At 43.7% G+C, this 20,607-nt stretch overlaps 1 protein-coding gene across 2 annotated transcripts in view; it reads right to left on the bottom strand.

Moving 5' to 3' along the window:
• The window catches only part of SLC1A7 (solute carrier family 1 member 7), a 1,086,874-nt gene that overhangs the window by 567,615 nt on the left and 498,652 nt on the right, over positions 1-20,607 (bottom strand). For both annotated transcript variants that reach the window (XM_069642174.1, XM_069642175.1), the window contains exon 4: positions 2,067-2,109. In XM_069642174.1, the coding sequence (XP_069498275.1) occupies positions 2,067-2,109 (43 nt within the window). The remainder of the gene's footprint in view (positions 1-2,066; positions 2,110-20,607) is intronic.

Genomic DNA, 20,607 nt, shown 5'->3' with positions numbered 1-20,607 from the left:
TGGCCTCGGGCCCAAGTCATACGATAGGCCCTAGCATTGTTGCCGCCCGATCCGGCCCGCCGGATCAGGTGTTTATGGCATCAGCACCCCAGGTTTTCAATTCGGGAACCCTGGGTGCTGATAGCAATGCATTTTTTTTAATAAATGAGAAGCCTCACGGCTTCCTGCTCATTCAAAGAAAATACAAACTTAAGAGGGCCGCAATGGAGTTGGAAGTTGGAGCTCCATGCAGAGTCCTTGTTCCATTTCCACGGCGGCCCAGGACAGGCTTGAGAGCATAAGGTAAGTGGGGTAGGTATGGGGAGGGGAGGAAAAAGTGACCAGAGAGGGGTCCTGGGGGAAGACGGCGGGTGAAACAACCATCAGGCTGCTCGGAACGTGGGCTGGGATTGTGGGATTCAGCCCGCGCTCCAAGCAACCTGTTGCTAATTTCCCTTAATGTCCTTTAATGACTTTTCAGGGTCAATCTTTTTGCTTCTATGTCTTCAGTTGGCATCCTCACCCAAGGACCAACTACTCTGGCAGGCTAAAAGTGTGCCAATTGGTTGCGATCCTTGCTTTGAGGATGGTTCAGAAGTGACTCCACTAACAAGGCCCAGGTTCTGTGTCGTAACTCATTGTGGGACATAAATGAGGTTTTGCTTCTGTTTTTGGAATTGCAGATACCCCCTTGCTTGGTCTTTATTATCTTTCTCATAAATTCACCAGGTTACTCTGCCTGTTTTTTCGTGGGTGTGCTTTGTACTTTAGGGCTTTTGATGTTTCAGTGAGTTCTCATCAGAGAGAGAGCAGTGTGTGTTTTTATATCATGGGGAGAAGAATGGAGCCATCTACATTCATCTCTGATCCTGGCTTCTCCAAGTGCATGCTGTTTGTGGAGGTGAGAATCAAGAGCAGAGTCCCTTGGAGGACCAGGCACCACAAAGCTTTTAAACTCTTTCTATCAACCTTTTAAGCCTGTGTTGGCCAAGTGCGGCCATAAGGTGCAAATGGGCACTGGTGCGGACATCCTTATTTTGGGGTGCAATTTTCTACGGTGGTCATGGCATCCAAGGATTAAGGAGTAATTTGATGCCTACTGGTTGGGCTAGTGACTCCACTTTCCTGCACATTTCCTATGAGTCCATTTGAATGCATCTTTAGAGGAGGCAAGGATTTGCAAAATTCAAATCCCCACTTGTCAAGGATAGAAATCATTATTAAATTAAGGACATGCACGCCATGATTATCCCACACGGTTCTCATCTTGAATCCTCAGCCTCACGATCCAATTTGAAAAAACTAGAAATAATTGGGAAATTGTATGTTAATGGTTGAATGTTTGACAAGAGCAGGAAAGCAACTCTGGAAATGACTTTATTTTTAGTGAGAGATGCTCTGGCAAGTTCTGACCGTACCTGGCCACCTATTTTTAGAAGTCTGCGGTTAATCCACCAAAACCTTTATTTTTCAAGAACTTGACAAAAGGAACAACCTTTCCCCATAAGTTTGAAGAACCTTGTGACCAGGGGAAAATACCCATTGGGGGAAACCCTTTGCAGGATAAACAAAACCCTGGTAATAACAGGAGAAAGCATTCCACGTAAAACACGTCCAAGATCATGTTGCAAGAAATCAACTCCATGCTGTCAGCAGCCACCTAAACGCAACCAATGGTCACGAAGCTCACACTAGCATGTCCCGACATCACAGACTGTTCAGTGTGGGCCCCTGTCCTGATTGCCCCACTTTCCATGGCAATCTTAGAGTCAGCGCTGGCACTATGCAGAGAGACAACACGCTGCCATCCATCACCCCAGACACCCACCCTGCTATCAAGTCGTCCCGAAGCCCTTTCTCAAATCTAAGTGATGAATGGCGATGTGATCCCTTTTTGTAGGATTTGCGAATTCTCGTTGAGGGAAAAATGAAGAATTTGCTTTGATTTGATATCAATAGGTTGTCTATTATAAAACCAAATCACATAACATGGCATACTGTTTCCTCTGGAGCTGTTAGTCAACGTGATCTAGGTGATTTCAAAATGTCATTACTACATCTGACTAGATATTAAAAAGGTTTCTCACCTGTTTAAATGTAGCTTCAACAAGGTTAGCTGGAAACATATTCCTTGAAAGAAAGAAAACAAAATTAATGATGAGAATGAATGGGATCACATTTTTTACAGCATTAGCTAAAAATGACAGATTCCAAAGCATTGGACCCTATGGCATATGGAAAGAAGTATGCGATACCCCACCTCGTTTGATTCCAACACTGGTCACAGCTTCTTTTGTTGTGTGGAGGATTAAAGGGCAAAGTACACAAGCTCTATTCAGCAGGCCGAGCTGACATTTGAGTTCTCCTTTAGGGTTCTGTGTTAGACTAAGAGAAGAGACAAATTGGCCCTCATTACAAGGTTGCTGGTAACCCTGTATTATTGCTACCGTCGCCTGACATCCCGGTGCTACCATGATATCACAGGCGGCGGTATAGTAAGTCCCCATTCCCATGGAGTTCCATGGGACCCCGTGGGGATGGGAACCCTGACGCACTGCCACCGTTAGTAACGGTGCTGGTGCTTCATTGAAAAACCTGATGGTAGGGGCCTGAACTCCCGACAGAAGTGAGCCAGTCCGAAAAAGGTTCCAGCACCTGTGTTTCTGACCCGGGTCACTTATATGAGGCCCAATATTGCCAATATTCTCCCCTTACTGTGGGAATAATCCCCTCGCCGGTGGGCCAATACCGCCTTAGGTAATGCCCCTGGGGCCCATAGTTACAGGCCCGAGCGTAGTGAGGCCCTTAACTAAGGCCCCAAGGGCATTACCGTGGGCGGTATTGGCCCACCGTTCAGGAGCTTATTACCATTAGTATTCTGGGGTCTGTAAACTCGAGAAACTAGTTTTCCCGAGTTTGAACCCCAGGAACACTAATGGCTGACGAAATCTTTTCAAGCGGCATTTCTTTTGTCGTTTGAAAAGGTTTCGTCCCAGTAGGCGTTAGTTCTAGGAACACTAGAACGCACATACTGCTTCATTAGTATGGAGCAACAGGGCGCCATTTTGGGCCAAGTTGCTCTGTATTAATGAATGGGAGCAAACCGGCCACCTTGGAAAAGGGAGAAGGGACTATTTGTGGTCCCTTCTCCCTTTCCATGGTCGCCAGAAAAAAGAGAAAAACAAAAGAGTGTACCCGGCACGCAAATGACGTTTGTGTGTCCACAGGATTACACTGTGGTATGGCTCGGAAACAAGCCAATCCACGTTTAGTGTTTCCAGTGGACGCACAGTGCTGGGAACTAATATCAAGTACAGCCTTTCTGTGCAATATAGTCGCTCTTATTAGCGTCGGGCTCTGGATATTGAGTGTTAGTCCTGTAGGGTTTAAAATGAAAAGGGAAAACAGGCGTGTACATAGCAGTCACTAGAGCCAATTCACAGAACAGATGCAGTAGCACAGTGTGAGGGGAACATATCCCTTCATCTTATTCATGGGTCCGATGCATGCAAGTCCTGGAATTCAATGGAAATGTTTGTGCAGAAGGAGTGACCTGCAGCCTTCCTCTGGATATGATTCAAAGTGTCTGTCATGCAGGAGTGCTTTGGGAGGAGCCGCCACCCTCTGTGCGCCTTAAAGACCCACCACAGTTAATACAATTTTTACATTTCCACCCGTATTACAGGTGTGGAAATTTGAGCAAACATATCATGCTAAGCATGAACTCTTCTATTTGGGACACACGAATGCAGGTAGGAAACTGAAAAGAGCCCTGCCAACATAGCACTTTTCCATTTTGCTAGCGTCTGACAGGGCGTACCTGTCATGGGGGAAACTGCCCCTGGGACAGGTCCATGCAATAGTATATCGCCAAGACAATCAGGGAGCTGCTACGCATCTGTCACTCCTGCTATATGACCCATAAATGCTCACGTTGTAGTTCTGCTGTAACTACATTGGCAAAGAGATTTGCATAATATAAATATATATATATATATATATATATAATTATATATATAGAAAGGAGAAAGAAGAAAAATGAACCGCACTCTCCGCAGCCGATTAAAAGGCCATGGTAATGGAGAAAAAAGGCACAGCTCACAGTAAAATGTAGGTCTGAAAGTTATTTAATGTGTCATACAAACAAGCCATCAATAAAAGATACGGCTGGAAGGCAGTAGAAAAAACAGAGGCAGGACGCCCGTAAGCGCGACCCACACACAAAGCGTTTCACACTCAACTGAGTGCTGATATCATTATATATATTCACTGAAAAAACTTTGTTTAAGGGACGTTATTTGTGATGGCATCTTTGATGTCCTGGGTGTTAGTCTTAGCAGTGCTTAGCTCACCAGAGCTGGTGAATTTCAAGGGTTTTTCAGTTTTACTTGTAACCATAACATCCGTTTAACAAAGTTATTTCAGTGAATTTCATAGGTTTTTATTAGTGCAACTTAACCGTAACATCCCTTTTACAAATATTATTCTGTGAATTTCATAGGTTTTTCTGAGTGAAAAGGTTTCATGATGTTACATCACTGTACATACGTTTGTAGAGGAGGAGCCAAGTACCTCTACCAGAAGTTCCGCCCCTATTCTGCCTATATGGTGGCAACCGGAAATTGCGACATGCGCAATACCAGTGAGGATGACTATATCGCAAAAATACGTCCTTGAAATAAGGTATCCATTGATATAACCCTATATGTATCCGCAAAGAAATTACCATCTTCTGAAAGAAATTCCGGAAGAAGTGTAAAAACGAAAGAAAGAGAAGACGGGTGACGTCACGTGAAGTAGAGGTGACGCACTCAGAAGAGATGCAAATGAAGTAATAATATAGACCTTATGAAGCTGATGACGAAGTAGTGAAGTGAGCAACATTTCAGGAGAGAAATTAATACTGCACATGTGGAAAAGCACTGAAGAAAATGCAAAACCATTTTACAATTGTACAGCCGCAGTAACGCAAGTAGACGAAGTAATCATAAGGCTGGCTACGTAGTGAATAGATTGCGGCGATGTGCCAAAGTACATATATAGGAATGTTTAGAATCTGGATGTTCCATGATGCACTTTAGCAAACTTGGACCCTGTGAATGAAAAGGCTGGAAGTGTGGCGCAGCAAAATAAAGATAGCTGACAGCGAAGGAAGATTCGAGAAAGGCTTGCCTGGGCCAGTGTCAAGAGTTGGGGATGCCGAGAGTTTTGCCATGTACTCAGGAAGATACAATAACGTGAGAAGCAAGCTGAGCTCTTGTTTGAGGTGCAATGAAAGTCACTGAGGGTGCCAAGATTTCTTCATTTAATAGTATTTAATACAACAAAGAGCTCAAAACCATGGTCTCCAGTCACATGGTCAGATGAAAATAGACTTTGGACAAGCTACATCAAGACGCGAAGATAAGGCCATGTCATACTACCTTTTATTCTCAGGTATAGTGAGCCTCTGCAAGGCCGAGTTCAAAGGAGTAAATTGAATGGTAGACCATAGGAGTGATGATGGATGTTGGGCTAATTGGGTGGGGAGGCATGACCAGGCTGAACCCCCACCCCCCAGTGCCTGGGGTACCAGCTTGCATGCTGCTAGCAAGTGGAATATTCCAGAAAGGTACAAGCAGGCCAACCAATTGTAGAGTGCCACATATTAAGGAGCCCTATAGTTTGAGAAGCAAACAGTATGTTGTTTATTAGACTAACACAGAAGATGACTTGCACTTGGGATGTTCTTAATCGGCCACCTGATCTTAAAGACCCAATCACGTCCCTGTATCCCATAGAAAGTATATGTAGCTGTTTCCCGTTGACCAACCACATCGGCTAGTAGGTTTCCTTATTTGTCACGTAGTATGACTTCACGTATGACGAATATTTTGTATAAAAGCATTGTTTTTTATGAAATATGTTGAGATAATTCTGTGTGGCATTCGTTGATGTACGTTGTAAAGACTTGTTATTAACACAGCTTTGACTTATACCAACTTCCTGAGTGTGTCTGATTATTGATGTATGAGCAAGATCTCCATCCCCATCCATCTCAGATACTGTTACCTCGTCTTAAAGGACCCTTTCCTCTGGTGCACTTGGTAGCAGAGGATGTTTATCGAGACCCATCGACCAGTAAGCTCTTAGAGATTTCAGAACATCGGACGTCCTCTGCCATCTAGCTGGAAGAACGCGAGGTTTCCTGTGAGAGAGCGCGGCCGATATAGAAAACCTGCAAATAAATACATGCCCAGATGCCTCAGGGCAAGGCTGCGTGCTACAAATAAATAAATACAAATACAAATACAAATACAAAGAAGATACAGGTGGGACGAGCCCCTCTTTCACGAAAACCCTCCTGGTTTCCACAGGCGCTGAGCGGACCGAAGGCGAAAGGGGCCGTTTGGAGGAGAAGATGATCCCAAGTGTCAAGAGTCGAAAGGCGAATGGTGAGTGGATTGAGGAGAATGGCAAATGAAGTGGAGATAGGGAATCGTGGTAACAGTAAAGAGTAACAGGGATTGATTGAGTAAATTAATGACGAGCGTCAATGACGAGGAGCAATCTAGCTAAACCCAGAGACCTACACTCAAGAAGCGTCTAGAAGGAGTCGTCTCAAAACCCAAGTGGGTAAACTAGGCTGTGCGCAGATAAGATCTGTAAGAGGAGACTATTCAAACTCCTATCAGAGTATTTAGGGGCAAGTAATAGCAGCGAAGAGCACTGAGGAAGTATATGTTGGAAGTCGACTAGTTTTTCTATTTGTGTCTTTTATGTATTAGTAAAAAGTGAAATGGCGAAGAGTGACAAGGAAGGATGTGTTAAGTAGAGACCAAAAAAGCTATTATCTGTCTGTTATAGCCATTGTCGGCGCCGACCGACGTAGGCAGATTGGAGTAAAATTGGAAAGTAGAGGCTTTGAGCGGCGACTATTGTGTCACGCTAATATTTATTGTTTTTCTGAAACGTATTTTGTGTAAAGCAATGGTAAGTCTCGACAGCCAATTGAGACTTATAACAATGGGGGATGTTACTCCACTGATGCATTTGTGCAAACAACTGCCAAAACACACACCCAAGCTTAAACAGTATAGTCCAGAATGGGTTAAGGGTACCGCAGACAAAATGTTCATGCCATGGCCACAAATGGAATCCCTGTCAAAAGCAGTTTTGCAGCATATGAACACATACTCTCATGCTGCGTACACAGTGAAGAAATTGGAGAAAAGGGTAGCCAGCTTAGAGCTTTGGAAGATGTACCAGGAGGAACAAGAAGATTCACCACCTGAGGACTGGATGCTTAATCAGTGCAGGGAAGAAGGTGTTGAGCCTTCTGCTCCCCCTACTGCACCTGAAGTAAATGATGATAGTACAAAAGATGAAGGATTGTATCCATTAAGGGAATTGAAAGCAGTGATAGGATATAGTAATCCAATGCATGAACCACCTGCTTATAGCAGTCACAAGAGTCCAGAAAGAGAAAGGGCTAAAGGAAAGGAGGAGACCTTTAAGGTCCTACAAGATAAAGAGGAGAAAAGCAAACAACCTGATGTATCCATAGATAATGAACGAGAGATTAAGAGATGGAAAGGAGAAAGGGATAAAGTTGACGAGTTTAATGTCGTACAGAACAAATGGATGGGTGCACAGATATTGCTAAAAATCGATGGGAGGAGCATCAAGGAAGTTAGGCAGGGGGAAGATCAAGACGAACAAGATAGAAAAGACAGAGAATGAGAGAAGCGATTGAAAGAGGATGAGCATAAAAGGAAGAGTAGACAAAGGCAAGAACACATGTATCACGAGGAGCAACTATGAAATAATGAAAGTGCATGTATTTATGAGTTAGAAAAGATGACATGAGGAAATACGTTATCCATTGGGGACATTAAGGATCTCTTATCAGCCATTCCTGTGGAAAGAGCTCATGATATTTGGACAAGAGCAGGTTGTTCGAGTGTTATAGCACAAACACAGTGCATGATGGAGCACCATTTAATAACTGCAGGGTGGCTGTTTGGAAAGTGCTTAGGGTACAGTATCCTGATACGTCAGATATGGGTGCAATTATAGCACATAAGATGAAAGATGATGAGGATCTGCTTGCTTACATTCAAAATGTTCAGGAACGTTGGACTTTGGCAACTGGGAAGCCTTGGGGGAAATCGGTGCCAGTATTTTACCACATTTTGTGTCAGGGGTTGTACAGAATGTGCAATTCTCAGGAGGGGGGACAGCTTATCCTCCAGCATATAGCTCTCAAAGTAGGGACTGGTTTGCCCAAGATCAGACAGTGTATCAATCACAAGCGCTGCAAATGCAACAAGCTTTGCAACCGCAGCAAGCCCCATTGAATCCACCACAAAGGCAGTCACAGCACTCACCCGTGCAGATACAGCAGAGTGCAAACACAGGGCAGTTATTGACTGCTAGAGTACTAGGTGTCACTATCGCGGCAGGATGTCATTTCACAGGTACGAGAATTAGAATATATCCACAATAGGATAGTTCACAGGGCGACTTGATGTGTTCAGTTCTATCAGTGACACCGAATCCTCAAGAGGAACCAAGGGTTGATGTTACCATAGGAGGGACATCTTTTTCTTTTTTAGTAGATACTGGGGCAACTCGCTCATGTATATGAGAGGGAACATTTTCGTTATCTGGAAATGCCATGAAAGCGCAAGGCTTCTATGGACCTACAAGTAGAGTTCCTTTTACTGATGAATTGCCATTCTCTATGGGAGAATGTGATATGTCTGTACCTTTATTGTATTCAAGCAGACACCAGTTAATAATCTGGGCCGAGACTTAATGACGAAGCTAAATATAATGATTTCTTTCACTAATGAAGAGATAGTGTGTTCCACTCCAGGGATACATTATCTAAACGTCGGTGAATTTATCAAGCCGTTTACAGGACAGATAGCTCTGCGAGGAGTGCTATTAGAGTCAGAAGTTTTCCTTTATGGGGTGTACATTTTGTTAACGTGGTTACCCAGCCTAGTCGGTAAGATTGTGAGGATACCTGATGAATGTTTGCTCAGGCCGCAGATACCTATGGACGAAGAGGGGGGACAGATTTTTTCCTTACAGCTGCAGGCAGCCATAGTGCAAGGGGAATTGGCCTTGCTTGAAGGATTTAATGACGAAGGCAGACCATGGAGAGCGGTATTTGCCATTGGGGAAGGCTATAGATTGACTGATGTCACAGACAAAGATATGTTTAGGGATGATCCATCAGATGATGAATTAATATTCGAGATGAGTATTACATATTGGATCAGAATAGAGAGAAGGGAGATCCCAGAGCGAAGGGTGATCGTGCATCAGCATCCCACATTTTTCAATGAAGGCATGGAAAAAATTACACCCTCTTTATGGACTACATGTCCTTATGACGTAGGCCTATTGAAGGGGATGTGAGAAGTTAAGATTAAGCTGAAACCAGGAGCAATTTCACCTCAAGCAAGGCAGTACCCAATGCCTCAAGAGGCACATGAGGGTATTTTTAAGACTATATCAGCTATGATGGAACAAGGGATTATGGTGACGTCAGAGTCACTGTGAAATACTGCTGTGTACACTGTGTAAAAATCAAAAGGAGGGTCTTGGCGTTTAATTTAGGACATGAGACCAATTAACCAGATTGTAGAGGCAGAGTTTCCTCTAGTTCCGAATCCTGCAACGATTTTATGTAGTTTTCCCACAGAGGCACCATATTTCACGGTGATTGACTTGAAAAATGTGTTTTTCTCAATCCCATTGCATAAGGACTCTCAAGACCTCACATCATTTACATTTCATCAAACTAAATTGAAGAGTACTTGTTAGCCACAAGGGTACTGTGAGTCTTTGTTTATCTTTAATAGGGTCCTGCAGATGGACCTAAGCAATATTGATTTGCCAAGAGTTGTGCTGCAGTACGTAGAAGATATTTTAGTTTGTAGCATGACAGAAGATGAGTGCCGGCAAGATTGGATTTGGCTAATGACTATTTTAGCAGACAAAGGATACAAGGTAGACAAGGAGAAATTACAATATTGCCAGGAAGAGGTGTTTTACATAGGTCAGTTACTCTCACATGAGGGAAAAAAGGTTTCACCTGAAAGAGCTGAGGCGATCATGAAAACACCAAAATCGCACACGATAAAGCAGATGCAGCAGTTTTTAGGATTGTGTAACCACGTTAGAGCCTGGGTATTTGATTATAGTTCATACACGAGACACCTTTTGCAGGCTTTAAAGAAAGCACAAGTGAATAATGTGAACATAGAATGGACAGAGGTCATGGAAGAAGGGTTTGAGGAGTTGAAGAAAGCAATTTGTACAGCTCCAGTTTCAGGAATTTCAAATTATTCTGAGGAATTCTTCCTGTTTTCACACACGAATGGAACAGTTATGATGGCAGTGCTTACACAGAGAACCACATTTGGATATAAACCTTTGGCATTTTATAGTGGGATTCAAGATCCAGTTGTGAGAGGACAATTTCCGTACGAACCATCGCTGGCTGCAGCCGCGTTCGCTATTGAGAAGTCTGCAAGCATCGTGATGGGGTGTTCCATGACTTTATTTGTTGAGCATGCTTTGTTTGCTGTTTTTGAGAAACCTAAGGGTACACTGACATCTCAGAGGGCTACTGCATACAAGGTAGTTATATGGAATCCAGAAATCAAAATAGTCAGGTGTAAAATAGTGAACCCTGCCACGTTTGTCACTGAACCTGGGACAGAGGACGAGCAAGTGCATGATTGCTCAAATTACTAAGAGTTCTATGACGAGATCCCGAGGGTAAAAGAGAATGCTCTAGCGGGAGGAAGTTCTCTTTATTGACGGGTCATCCGAAATTGATCAAACTAATGGAGAAAGGCATTCAGTTTCAGATGTGGTAAGGAACAGAGCTAAAGGGGAATTTGAAGTGATAGCAAGTGCAAGATTACCGTCTCACTTTTCGGCACAGGCTGCAGAATTGGTGGCACTTGCTGTCACGCTCAAGAATCTTGCAGGGCAGGAAGTGACAGTTTATAGTAACTACACCTATGTGACATCAACCGTGCACACAGGATTAGCATGCTGGAAAAGGAGGGGCTACCTCCGAGCGGATGGAACTCCAGTGAAACACGCTGCATTATTGGATAGGCTTATTAAAGCAGTCCAACTCCCAGTAGCCATTGCAATAGTTAAATGCACAGCACATACTAGGAGAACTGACTTTATCTCATGCGGGAACAAAGCGCATATGAAGAGGCCAAAAGGGTTGCATATTCACATGATGTTTTTAGTTTTGATACTCCTAATGTAAAGGAAAAAATTGTCACGATTATGATTGTAAATGAAGGATTTAATTATTTGTCTAGAACGCAATTGATGGAAGTTCAAGATAGTGCTCCACAGGAAGAAAAGGAGCTATGGGCATGGAGAGGGTGTTCTTTATCCCCCTCTGGAGCATTGTGGTGACAGGACAGCACTGGTAAACCGGTGATGCCTGTTGTCTTATTGAGGGTAGCGTTAGAACAGCTACACTACCCTGCGCATGTAACTAGGGAAAGCCTCGCAGCAGCTATTGGGGAGGATTGGTTTGTACCACATTTGTCAGAACACATTGTATTTTACTGCTGGGCACACACTGCGAACAATTTGAGGAGTAATTCCTCAACCGAATGGTCCTTTTCAGCATTTACATATTGATTATGTTGATATGCTGCAAGTATGTAGTGGATACAGGTATATCATAGTGGTGGTGTGGCCCTTTTCGAGATGGATTGAAGCAGGTTAATGCACACACACTGATGTCACTTGCGCTGCAAAGTGTTTAGTACAAGAAGTATTTCCTAGATGGCGAGTATGTGAGGTGCTGAGATTCGACAATGGCACCCATTTTCTAAATGAAGTATTTGAACAAACCAGTCTATTACTTAGTATTAAACATACGTTTTCTTCTGCTTATCACCCACAAGCGCAAGGTTTATGTGAGAGACTCAACGGTCTTCTCAAGGAAAGGATTGTCAAACTTAAATTCACACTAAAGAATAGGTGGCTGTACTGTCTGCCCCAAGCATTATATGCATTAATGAATCAGCCCGGGTCAGACCACCACCTCACGCCCCATGAGCTAGTTACAGGAAGGTGAATGAGAATGCCCCTGTCACCTCCAACGAGGAGAAGTGAGGCCCAGACAACTGCAGAATTGTAAGGAAATTAGCTACATGTGTATTTAACATGTATGACCGCTAGTATCTCTGTCATTTCAGATCAACTCAGGCATAAGGTCTCAGGCCACAGATGAAGACAAAGAGAGCAACCAGATCTGAACAACTTTTATCACTACCAAAAATCTTTGTAGTGTGAAGAGTCCGGGCAATGAAGGCAATCCTTAGCGGGGTCCGGTTCGGCAGCAGGCATTTCCTGAACAGTGGCAAATGTGAGGCAAAAGCAGTCCTTAGCGAAGTCCGGGTCGGCAGCAGGCGTTTTGTGAACAGGGGCAAAATGTAAGGAAAAAGCAGTCCTTAGCGGAGTCCGGGTCGGCAGCAGGCGTTTCGTGAACAAGGGCAAAATGTAAGGCAAAAGCAGTCCGTAGTGGTGTCCGGGTTGGCAGCAGGAAATCAGTTCACACATGGGTTGTATACAAACAAAGTAAACATGGTAGGTACAGGTAGAGAAGAATCCGAGAAGTAGTTAATGAAACAGAAACAAAATAGGGCCAAGTACAAAGATATTCCAAAGTTCAAGAACAGGAAAACAGGAAACTTAAACATAACAACATAGCGCACTTCGTGCAATCAGAAGCAATGAACACTAGTCAGACAAGAGCTTAAGAACTTGCAATTGCATGACCATAACGTGCGTACGACGTGGAATGAATTAATGTCTCTGCCCCAATTTCCATGGTAACCGCCACTGCATAGTAAACGAGATGGTGAGCATGAGTGAGTGCATGAATTGTGAGCTTTTGTAAGCAAACGTTTTGAGAAACGGGACGGAAAACATGAAACCCCAACTCGATTCCAGGCAATCCCGTATTAATCCGCAACTTCACTAGGAAGAGGCATGAGGCCCGATTTAGTGGTCCTTTCATTGTGGAGAATGTCACTCCCTCAGCAGTAAATGTTCAAGAACGATGTGCATGGATTCACCTCAGTGATGTCAACCCGTATGCTGGTGAGACCGGAACACTCCCACCCAATTCGGAGGCAAGTCAAGAAGAAATTGAACAGCATGTGCAGACTCGATCGATGACGAGGAAGAAGGACGCAAAGATTACTGTTTAAATAAATGCAAGTGTGCATTTGTACTGTTGCTTCCCCGGGCACTCTTTATAGGTATTTTAGCAGGAGTGAGAAAGTAACTGTTCTTGAGACAGAGGAACACAGGAACTGGTTGAAATTGAACCTTAGAAAGTGCTGATATAAATGAAAAATACCCGATCTTGATTTCCTTTTTGACGACTGGAAAAGGGAGCAGTTCCCTGATTCGTTTCTCACTGAGTTTCTTTTTGGCCAGACAAATGGTCCTGTATGATGATGATGCCCACAGACCACTTATTATGGTCTTTTATCACATAATTGGTGTTCACTCTTATCTTGTTTGGTGCAACACCAACACTTATGTGTTTCTGCAATATCCTATAAATTGTCTTGCAATCAGTCGGTTCTTGTGGAGATAATTGAGTAAATTCGGCAGCTACCTGAGAATTTAACGAGGCTGCCTGATTAGAAAGGTCTTTTCTTCCTTAAAAATAAATACAGCGGCACAATAAGATTTATTGGGCATAATGCAGTTCCAGAAAGTGAACAAATGCAACAATGTGTGGAGAAAAATGTTTGGTGGGCCTTCATGTATTGGTTCATAATTTATATATTCACAGCATCTGTTATTGTTTTTCTATTTTTGCTAATTCACGCTGCTTACTTTGTTGGTTCCAGAAGGATAGAAGTCCCTTTGATTCTCCCCACTCCAATGACCTATGCAGAGTTAGAGGTTGTAAGGAGGCCAAGGCCATATGTGATTGTCTCTACACCAGTGACACATGTGAAGTTACCTATTTCTCTGACAAGTGTTCCTATGATTCCTCCAGTAGGAAGGATGTCTGATATACTCCATGAGCATTTTGCGTGTATTCTTTTGGAATGAAAGAGACCCAAGAGAAGTGCAAGGGAAGATGATTATGAGTTAAATTATTATTCCGACAACACAGCACATTTGGGGAACAACATGTGGTATCAACACATGAAGGAGGTAGGAAAGAGAACTTCTGAGGAAGATTGTTACGTTTGTGCTCTCCTACCTTGTGCTATGGGAAAGTCTAAGATATTCATAGCTATAGCGATAGCCGTCCAAACAGCTCATTGCCTGACTTACCTTGCACTCTGCCATACAAGAGGTCAATTCCAGGGTCGAATAGCATCTTTGGTACGGGCAACTGAATGGAAAGCCCCAGAAGAAGACAATTACTTTCAAGATTTAAAGACAAGAGCATGACCACACACCAGAGATCATGCAATAAGATGCAAACAGCCTGGCATGAAGGGAGCAGGAATCCAATGGGAAATAAATAAAAAGCTTAATTGCCAAGGAAAGACTGATGAAGAAATATGAAGATGCAAGGAGAGATACCAGATGCAGATCTGGGGAACAGTACTTTCTCCAGATGGCTCGGAAGAAGGCATTGTTGTTTGCAGAGCCGTGGCAGTAACTAGACATCATAAACCAGTTATAGATCATGTGGAAAAAGGATGCAAACCTCTCTGGCCGAGGCTTACAAAATTGCTGACATGGGTTGAAGACAAAGGAGGCCCGTTGCAGATAGTGCATCTGGCTAGTGCAGAACTGTGCTTTACAAATAATGCCACAAGAAAAGTTGGGGAAAATCAACAGTGTGGGCGAATCTTCAATGTACCAGGAATACCAAGAATGAAGGATGGGACAGTAGTGATAATGGATCACTACTGGGCCTGCGGATCCAGTGCATATATGAAGCTGCCCAGAGATTTTTGACGACTATGTTCTATGGTGATTGTTCATGTTCCAGCATTAGTGATCCCGAAGAGCGACCTGAACATTGGCGAGTTTCCTAAAGCAGATGCTCACCTAAGAAAGAAGAGATCTGTTGGGTTCCTTGATCAAATAAAGAGGAAGAATTACTTCTCAGCTAAATCAATAGAAGGCTTTTATGCTATTCCATATGAGCACAGATTGTTCAGCAAAACTGCCTCACTCTTTACAGTTATCTTTATGCCAGGGATCCAAACGATGGAAAATGCCAAGTGGTTACAGATAACAAGATGGGAGCTCCTGCAGACGATCAACACTACCATAAAGGGATTCAATGCTATTAATGAAGAGCTGAGAGCCATACGACTGATGACTCTTCAGAACAGCTATTTCTTAGACATGATTACAGCTATGGATGGAGGTGTTTGTGCCAAAATCTGAAAATCATGTTGCACATTCATACCTTCTCATGATGATGAGAATGGCACCTTGACAGAGGCCATAACAATGCTGACAAACTTGCACGTCAAGATGGAAGACGAAGTAGAAGACATTGGTGTGCGTCAATCTTCTCATGGTTTCCACAATGGATGGCAAACATTTTTAAGTTCCTTGGGGCCCTGTTAGTGATGATCATGTTTGGATTCTGGGTAGTCAGAATAATAATCACACAATTCAAGAAGACTGCAAAAAAAGTGACAGGAATGAAAATCATGATTGATGTCGAGTCTGGATTTAAACCCAAAGAACTGACAGATGAAGAAATCAGAGACTTTGTCAAAGCCAGCATTCATGCACCTAAGGGAATGAAATTCTTGTATCCGAAAAATCATAAGAAATATGTGGGAAGATGGATCTACTGCAGTCCGAATGGACAGTGCAGCCTAATGACCTGGAGTATTGATGAGCATGTGAAATCAGCAGGATGCCTGAAGGGAGTGATAAAGATATAGGGGGTCATTACGAGGTTGGAGGTAGCCATGGCGCTATTAGTGCCATGGCTACCCCCTTACCGCATACCGGGTCCAGGTTCCCTGAATGGGGAATTACTGGGCCATTCCAACCTTGGAGGACCCGGTATTTCCCCATTCAGGGAACCCATCCCCATTCCCATTCGAGCCCCCATAGGGATCGAATGGGAATGGGGACCATGCTAACAACGGGCCCGTTAATAATGGGCCCGTTGTTAGCATGCTGGTCCTTTAGTAGCTCCCACTAAGGGCGCCTGGTAAAACCAGCCGCCCTTAGAGGGACCCGCTAAAGAACCTCGTAATGCAGCGGTAAGGGGTTAACGACAGGCACCTTTATCGGTGCCATTAACCCCTTATCGCCAACCTTGTAATGACCCCCAGGGACTCCAAAGTAACGAGGATGTCTGGATGTGAAGACTGATGGGAGAGTTGTTGATGAATCGCCCAGAGGGGGGAGTGTAGAGGAGGAGCCAAGTACCTCTACAGGAGCGACTTCTGCACCTATAAATTGGCAATCGGAAATTGCGACATGCGCAATACCAGTGAGGATGCCTATACTGCAAAAAAAGTCCTTGAAACAAGGCATCCCTTGAGAAAACCCTATATGTATCCGCAAAGAAATGACGATCTTCTGAAGGAATTGTCGGAAGAAGTGTAAAAACGAATAAAAGAGAAGACTGGTGACGTCACATGAAGTAGAGGTGACACACCCAGAAGAGATACAAATGAAGTAAGAATGTAGAACTTATAGAAGCTGATGACGAAGTAGTAAAGTAAGCAACATTTCAATTGTACAGACGCAGTAATGCAAGTCAACAAAGTAATCATAAGGCTTGCTATGTAGTGAATAGATTGCAGCTATGCGCCAAAGTATATATATATAGGAATGTATAGAACCTGGATGTTCCATGATGCACTTTAGCAAACTTGGACCCTGTGAATGAAAATGCTGGAAGTGTTGCGCAGCAGGATAAAGATAGCTGACAGCGAAGGAAGATTCGAGAAAGGCTTGCCTGGCCCAGTGTCAAGAGTTGGGGCCGCCGAGAGCCTTGCCATGTTCTCAAGAAGATAGAGAAGCAAGCTGAGCTCTTGTTTAAGGCGGAACAATAGTCACTGAGGGTGCCAAGATGTATTCATTTAGTAGTATTTAATACAACAAAGAGTACAAAACCGTGGTCTACAGTCAAATCACAGCCATCAGATTTGGCAATACAGCCAAGTGGACTACACACAGAAATTCAAAGGAGTGGCTAGACAACCCCCGACCCTGCGATGGATGGGTAACCAAGCCTGAAAAGACAGCCCGAGGAGCACAAAATAGTGGGCCAACGCAGCCAGAGCGAAATCCCAAGCTTCAGTGCAGTCCACTTACTAGGTAGCGAACCCCTGCAGCTGTAGGCCCTGGTCGAGAAAGAAGACTATGGTGTCCCTCCGGAGGAACTAAACCAACTGCGTAGACTGCAACCTCCCGCTTCCCATGCCTGCTTTGCTCCGCCTTCTCCCCCAAAGACTCTGTTTGTTATTTGAATTATTACGGGCCTCATTATGACCCAGGTGCTAAGTGTTTAACGGCGCCGTAAAAGGCTGCAGCGCCGTTAAACACTTAGAGCCTAATTACGAGGTCCCTTTGCGGGACCCGACCTTAACGGCTGGTTTTACCAGCCGTTAAAGTAGGGACCCGCAAAGGGACCTTGGTGCTAATTACGGTACCGCAATTTGCAGTATCGTAATTAGCACCTTCCCCATTCCCATTGAGCCCTATAGGACAAAAATGGGAATTGGGAAGGGCCATGGCGGCATGGGGAATTACCGCCCCACCAACCTCGGAATGGGGTGGTAATTCCCCATTCCGCCATGGCGGACTCCGGCATGGACCACGGTGCTAATAGCACCATGGTTTAGCGCCGGAGTCCTAATGAGGCCCAAAGTCTTTGTTTTATGTTGTTCGATCTTTTCTTTCCTACTTACTTATAGTACCCAGATAAGCTTTAAGTCAGGGATCCCCAACGTGTAGCTCGGGAGCAACATGTTGCTCGTGGCACCCTAAATTGTTGCTCGCCAGTTGCTCTTGGCCATGATGTGGAGGCCTAGAAGGAGGTGCTGAATGGATGAGACCTCAGTAGCACTGTAGTCAGGACAGAGTCCTGGACTGTGAAAGAATGTTGGCCAATGAGCCGCTGTGTTTCCAGCTGGCTTATTTTTATACATGCAAGATTTGTGTTTGGTGCCACCATGCACATAATTTTTCAGTAAATGCCCTTATTTGTTATGGTAGTGACATTGCTAAAACCCTGTCATCTCCAGTTACTTTGCCCAACTGACAAATGTATTAATGAGTACAATATTTGACCCATGTTTGTGTCATGGAGAAAATTGGCATATTCTGTTCCTTGGTACAGGTAGTATGAGCACAATGGGCCTCATTACGACCCTGGCGGTAAGGGGTTAACGCCAGCGTTAGCTGCGCCGACCCCTTACCGCCAATTACGAGGTCCCTTAGCGCCATGGCGCTTTTAACACCTGCTTTTAGCAGGTGTTAAAATCCATGGCGCTAAGGGACCATGGAGTTAATTACGCCACCGTAATTTACGGTGGCGTAATTAACGCCTTCCCCACTCCCATTATGCCCTATGGGGCAAAAATGGGAATGGGGAAGGGTAAATGGGGATTGGGGACTTACCGCCCCGCCGACCTCGGAATGGGGCGGTAAGTCCGCCAACCACCATGGCGTAAACGTAGTTTACGCCATGGTGGTAAAGTCACGGCCCAGGCGGTAACTTACCGCCTGGGTCGTAATGAGGCCCAATGTGTCAAGGAGGTGGTATGCATACCCAACTTTCCTTTATTTTTTTTTTGATCAAAGACTTTATTGATTTTAAACATAGGAAAACAACTTAACAGTACATGCATCTCTCTGTGTATCAGGGATGGGAGCAAGGGAGCAGTCATACAATCAACATTTTCAGGAGGGGGGTCAGGAGAGGAGAGAGAAGCAGGTAAAAAAACTAAAAACAACAAAAGAGAGGAAAGAAGAGAGAAGAAAAGAAAACTCTTGATAACTGGGACTGTTGTCTAGTGGTCCGTCAGACTTTGCCAAAACAGGAGTTACTCGTGGCACAATCAGTATGTTCCTGGCTCGCTTCATTCAGCATCATGCGGCCCTGTCCGTTCCTAGCGTCTGCCGTGGCACACCTGCCTTCTAGCTGGCGTCGTCCCAGCGACTCCATCAACTTTCCTTTATTAAATAATGTGCATGCACACTTTCTGTACAAGTGAGGTTTGTGTCTGTTGCCACCATGCATATTTATCGACAATATTCATTTTGGTGCCACCTCTATTTATTATTACATAGTGTCCTAGCAGAAAAATGGTCATCGATTGATACTCTGCCCATCTGGCACATGGTTAATGGGCAGAAACGGTAAATGCATGTCACATTTTTCATAATTAATTTGCCCTATATTCCAATCCAATTAAGTTATTGTTAATAGGTTTAAACTAACAAGCCAATTAATTGATTCAAATACTTTGTTAACACCACCACACCCATCTATGAAGTGGTCATCAAATGCTCAAAGGTCTGACCAATGTTTGACCAATGTTTGCCACTAAGTCTTGTATGAAATCTCTTTTGGGCAGAGAAAATCGGTTCCAAATAATTAAGAAAGTTATTATTTTTATTCCTAATCATTTTTCACCAATGCAACAGCCTTCTGGATCTTTAAAACACATTTGCCATAACATTCCCATATAATTCTCAGGAGGTAACCTCCAAAGGCCCAATGAGGTGATCTTTAAAGCCTACCATGTAATGACCTGAAGTACTAATTAATATTTAATCATATTTCTCCATTAAGTCAGCAACATTTAAAAACGTGTTTCATATTTTTCATACAATTCACACAGAACAAGCCCAAAATAGAAAAGAAACTTTAACATATTCAAACCTGCTATATATAAAAGCCTGATCATTACAATTAATTGTATATAACTTGCTCCGATGTAGTCCACGCTTATGCAAAACAGAGAAACAAAGGCAAATTAACAGAAAATGAACCAAATCTTTGACTCCTATTTTGAAAGCGTACTTTGTGCTTCCTCCTGCACACTTTCTTAATTTATTGAGGAGTGGGTACATTTTAACGTACCATTACCACCAGCCTCCTGGTGGTAATGGTATAAACTGGAACTCCCGAACTTGGGGGCATGGTTTGCCAATAGCTCCGCCCTGGATAGTTTCTCTTAAAGACTCAAACAAACTGATGCTTTCCTTTGTGGCCTCTGAACTGGTCAACAGTTTTAAGAGAATATCTTAATTTCTTGTGAATTAGTAATTCTTTCCAATACCTCCTCTCTGGCTGTCAGATATCTTCTTCGTGGTGCCTACCCTGGCCATTGGAAAATGAACTCAAGAGGATTGTGTTTACTCTTTGATCAATAAGAAATGTACCATTTCATAACATTCCTGGAGAAAGAAAACATCCACAAGACAGTCATCAATGACTGTGTAACAGTATTGCCGATCTTGCATGCTTAGGAATGCACCATTTGCCATTAAAGATCCCATAAAATCCTAGGTGGAATCTCAGTAGACCTGAAAAATCAGTGCTCCATTTGTGGCCATTTTTACTGTCCATACATTTGCACTAATATTTTGCTCGGGAACCTGAAACCCTTG

This window comes from Ambystoma mexicanum, chromosome 1q (genome assembly GCF_040938575.1).
Source record: "Ambystoma mexicanum isolate Mex_15411 chromosome 1q, UKY_AmexF1_1, whole genome shotgun sequence".
In the NCBI taxonomy this organism is placed as follows: Eukaryota; Metazoa; Chordata; class Amphibia; order Caudata; family Ambystomatidae; genus Ambystoma; species Ambystoma mexicanum.
The sequence above is the reverse complement of the archived record's forward strand: the minus strand, read 5'-3'. Positions and strand labels throughout refer to the sequence as shown.